Source organism: Plasmodium reichenowi, chromosome 8 (assembly GCF_001601855.1).
Source record: "Plasmodium reichenowi strain SY57 chromosome 8, whole genome shotgun sequence".
In the NCBI taxonomy this organism is placed as follows: Eukaryota; Apicomplexa; class Aconoidasida; order Haemosporida; family Plasmodiidae; genus Plasmodium; species Plasmodium reichenowi.
Window position 1 is genome coordinate 446,529 of NC_033653.1, and position 5,425 is coordinate 451,953.

The 5,425-nt window shown below is 21.3% G+C and overlaps 2 protein-coding genes across 2 annotated transcripts; both read right to left on the reverse strand.

Annotated features, from left to right (window-relative positions):
- Nucleotides 1–632: 632 nt before the first annotated feature.
- On the reverse strand, nt 633–2,018 carry PRSY57_0811700 (sporozoite surface protein 3, putative; the record flags this gene model as incomplete). Its single annotated transcript, XM_012907056.2, has 1 exon — nt 633–2,018. The coding sequence occupies one exon, from the start codon at nt 2,016–2,018 to the stop codon at nt 633–635; it is 1,386 nt and encodes a 461-aa protein (XP_012762510.2).
- A 1,527-nt stretch (nt 2,019–3,545) lies between these two features.
- On the reverse strand, nt 3,546–5,183 carry PRSY57_0811800 (karyopherin alpha; the record flags this gene model as incomplete). Its single annotated transcript, XM_012907057.2, has 1 exon — nt 3,546–5,183. One exon carries the CDS (start codon nt 5,181–5,183, stop codon nt 3,546–3,548), a length of 1,638 nt encoding a protein of 545 aa, XP_012762511.1.
- Nucleotides 5,184–5,425: the final 242 nt, after the last annotated feature.

A 5,425-nucleotide genomic window follows, 5' to 3' on the forward strand; every position in this document is an offset into this window, starting at 1 on the left:
TTAAAAGAATTTCATATTGTGTAATGTTAATAATTTTTTAGATTATTCTAAAATTAAAAAAAAAAAACGTTAATATATATAATAGGCAAAAGAAAAATATGTATATAAATTTTAATGCTTGTAATTTATTCTTTTCTTTTCTTTTTTTTCATTTGTTGAATGATATTCTTATGGAAGTTGTAAAAAAACATATATACAATATACACATGTATATGTGTATATATATACATACATATATACAATCTATTAGTTTATGCCAATTGTGAAATTAGGTTTTCCAAAATTTCTTTGACGTTGAATTTTTTAAAACCAAAAAAAAAAAAAATAAATAAATAGAGTAAGTATATATGTTAACTTAAAATATATAAAATATTGTTGGAATATCCTAATTTTTTTTTAATTAATAATAGATATGATGAATATGGATTTCCTTATAATATTTCTGTGTAATAGTATTAAATATGTTCCTTTTGTTTATTTATTTCTTTATATTGTTCGGGATTTATTTTTCACATTTCATTTGTACTAAGATATAAACATATATAAATATATAAATATATATATACATATACATATGTATACATTAATTAATTTATTTATTAATTATTGTTATAATTTCTTATAAGGCGGATCTACTTTTTACTCAAATTTGAATCGTAAGTTGTGAATGGATCATCCTTAACTTTATTTTTTTTTTCTGCTTTCATTAAATTATATATTGTAAGAATTAATATGGTAAAGATAATACAGAAGAAAACCATAGATGTATGAGCAAAGATATATAAAGGTTCGATTTCATCTTCTGGTTTACATTCCCCATTGTAACAAGGAACAACCATTTGTTCATCATACATATGATTATTACCATTTAATAATCTGTATCCCTTACCACAATATGATGAACATGTTGAATTATTAAAGAATTCAGTACATTCGTTATTATTACAATTATCAGAATTAAGATTCATAAATTGAATTGCGGATATATCGGTATTATTTATATCTACATTTTGTTCTGCATATTTATTTACGCTATTTGAAATTTCTCCATATAAAAGTTTGTATAATTTTTGTTCTATATCACTATGAATATATTTCTTTAAAACGTCTATATTGATATCATTAATATTTGGACTTTTGGATACAAACGTAATTTTTAAATTACCCACAATTTTTTTGTTTGTACTTACATCATCATCAACATATAGAGTACAATTATATATTTCCTCTTTTTCATTTATTATCGGGAAAATATATTTATATATACTTCCAATCCTTTCAAAATGTAATGGACAATTTTGATCTAGATAAAGATATTTTTTATTCTTTCTTTTTACTCCTAACAAGTAAAGGATATCTCCTGGTTTTGCTTCAACAAGAAATTTGTTATCATCATTATTATATTGATTATTCAATTTATCATCTTTAATTATATCTATTTTATTTAACAAATCAATAACAAGTTTATTTGTTAATTTCTTTTTGAATGAAAGAGAAGAATTATTATCTACATCATTATTAATTAATCTTTTATTATCATTACGTTTTACATTTTTTATTGTAATTTTTGCTATACCTTTATGCGTAGTTAAACCATTCACATCCTTACTTTCAAATACACAATGAAGATATGTATTTTTCTTCACTTTTTTTATATGTAAAATAGATGATATATATTCAGTATAAAATATAGAATCTTGATCATATAAAGTTATCTCATCATCGTTAAATATATCATATATAGATAATGCATTATTTCCTGATGATTCCAATGATACTTCATTAAAACAATTTGTTTTGATATATATATTTTCATTACCTTCTTTATATCTAGGAATAATTATTCCAATACTATCTCCTTCATATATTTCATGATAGCATATTACATCATCTTTCTGTTCATCAAAATATATATTATATTTTTCCGACGAAAAGTCACAAATATATCCTTCACCCTTTACAGGATTATAAAAAGAGAAAAAGATAAGAAAAAATATATACAACAACATGTTCGACATCTTAACCAATAAAATAAAATAAAAAATAATATATAAATAAATTATTTTTTTCAAGTAAAGAGCAAATCAAGTTATAAATATATATAATATATATATATATATATATATATATATATATATATATGTATATATATTTTTTTTATATTGACAGGAGAAATTATCTTTGAAACTTTAAAATTTTAAGAAGACAAATAAATAAATTTTAATTTTTGGTTTTTTACTTTTGTCTTGTTTTATAATTTAAATATTTAAGCAAGTATTTAAACACACTACAAAATATATATATATATATATATATATATATATATAAACATGAATAGCATATCATTAATATCATATTTTTATATGCTCAAATTTTTTTTTATTTATAACAAATATAAGAATTTTATAAATTTCATGTGTGTACACGAACAAAGAGAAAAAAATATATTATAAGATAATGTTAAATCAAACAACTATTTTTGTCTATTTAATATTCAACTTAGAAAAAATCAAATTTTTTTTTTCTCCTGCATGCAGCATTTATATATTAACTTCAAACATTATATTAGTGATCTGTTTACAATAATATATATACAACGTCTCATAATTAAAATTTTATTTTATTTTTTTGTACTTTCTTATATATTATTGGAAAAAGGGATCAACATTTAAAATTCGTATCCTTGCATCCTGTATTTAATTAAAAAAGGTTACACCTTTAAAATAAATGTCCTACATATTAAGTTGTTCAAAATGTTTAATATATATATATATATATAATTTTTACTGTTTTATATTATAAATTAAGGAACATCATTTTAATCATTCAATTTTTTCCATTTTTTACATTGTGAACAATATATAACCATATTATTCAACGTTACAATATATATATATATATATATATATTAACCAAATATAATTTTATAAAAAGTATTTATAGCTTCTTTAGTATGTTTCAATTATTAAATTATAAATTGTAAAAAATGAAATTTTTAAAACGATAAAAAAAAAAAAATATATATATATAATTATAATAATAATAATGATATAATCTCATATGTATAAGATTTATATTAACGTATATATATATATATATATACAAATTCTTGTATATATTAAGAATATTTATGGTTCAAAAGAATTTCAATAAAAAAAAAAAAAAAAAAAAAAAAAAAAAATTATATATGTATATATAACATAATAAAATAGATTCTTTCCTCTATATATATTTTATATGATATATTTTCATTTAAAATAAAAAAAAATAAATAAAATAATTTTTTTTTTTATTTCATAAATTCAACTGCATTGATATATTTTGAATATGTTAAAGTGTTTACTTCTTATTCTGTAACTTCAAACATTTTACATAATATATGCAAAATGATATGCATTATTTCACTATTTTTATATCTTGATACCACCAAACAAATAAATAAATAAATAAATATAAATATATATATATATGTTTGTGTGTATTCATTTGTGAGGTTTTTTTTTTTTTTTTTATTTTATTGTTTTGTATTTAATTTAATTTTTACATTAGTCAAATGTAAAATCCTTATTTAAAACTGCATCATCAGTGTTTGCAAAGACATTATTCAATGGAATTTGTGCATTATTTAATTCATTATTAATAACAAATGGGAAATATTTGTATAATATTTTCCACGCTTTATTACAAATATTATCAACTTTTCTGTCTTGTAGAGCATCAATTTTATGAACACTATCACATTCTTCAAACAAATGTACATATGGATTTGTTGGTAAATTATCCCTTAATTTTTTATTTTCTCCCATTTCTAAAATATTTTCTAATCCTTCTAATGTAACTGATATTATATTCGCATCTTCAACGTCTAGTAAATTAGAAAGAGAATGTATAGCACCACATTCTACAAGATATTCAATTTGTAATTCGGATCCTCCTGAAGATGCATTGGAAATAGCCCAAGCAGCTTCTTTTCTCACTTCAAAATCTTCTTTCATTAATATATTAATAAGTTGTGGAATCACGTTATTATCGATAACTGCTTGTATTTGTGAAATATTACCTGCAGTTATATTGGACAGAGCCCAACATGCTTCTTTTTTAATACTTTTTTTTGATGAATTAAGTAAACAAGATAATTTTTGAACTGCTCCTAATTTTACAACTACATCTGTTTGTAAATCATCTCCTGTAACAATATTTCCAACAGTTCTCAATGCAGGTGTTTGTACTAAGAAGGAGCAATGACTTAATAATTCTACTACTCTTTCTGCTACTCCTGCATCTAATACAGAATTAATATTTTCATTTGAACCATCTGATAAATAGGAAAGCGTCCAGCATGCATCTGTCAATATTTCTTCATCATCATTATATATTAAGGCAGCTAATGTTGGTAACGCCTTGGAAACTATTTCAAATTTTGGTGCAGGTTTACCTCTACATAAATTAGATAAGGTCCATGCAGCATTTCTTATTAAAGTTCTTTTATGGCTGGTTCGTAAAATTTTTAATAATAATGGTAATGAATTTTGATTTAAAACATATTCTCTACATTCAGCAGAATCACCTGCAATATTTCCTAAAGCCCAAACGGCTTGTTCACACACATCTTCTTTTTCACTACTTAATAACCTAACAAGGTGAGGAACAGCATTATTATCGATGACTACCTTAGTTTGTTCTTGTGATCCTGATGCAATATTAGTTATAACCCAAGCTGCCTCAAATTGTAAATCAGTTTTATCATCATATTTTAAAAATTCTACAATATAAGGAACAACACCTGAATTTATAACTTCTTGTATTGGTGGCCCTTTTTCTATAGATAATAATTTTCTTAATTCTCTCGTACTATTTAATTGTGTTACATATTCATTAGATCTTACACCTATAGCTAATGTGGGAATTTTCTTTAACATTTCTAATGTGTTTGAACTATTATTTGATGAAGTGTTATATATCGAATCATTAGTTGAATCATTTTGATTTCCTTTTGCGTAATTAAGGTTATATGTATTATTCTCTTCAAATCCTATATTAGCCATTACCATAGCTCTTTTACTTTCTAATTGACATTCTCTTTGTTGTTTTCTTATCTGAACTACCAAATCTTCTCTTTTCCTTCTTGTGTCATCACAATTCTTTTTAAATTCTTTTCTTCTAGCTTCTATTCTCCTATCCATTTTTGCTATTGTATTATATATATAATATATTTTACAATAAAAATAATAAGAACGAATAAGATTAATATATATAAGAAGAAAAATATATATATATATATATATATATATACACAATATGTATTTTAAATCTTATTATAAATTATATTGTAAACATAAAAAATTGAGGATTAAATAAATAAAAAAAAAAAAAAAAAAAAAAAAAAAAAAAAAAAAAAAAAACATATATATGATAAATAATAATA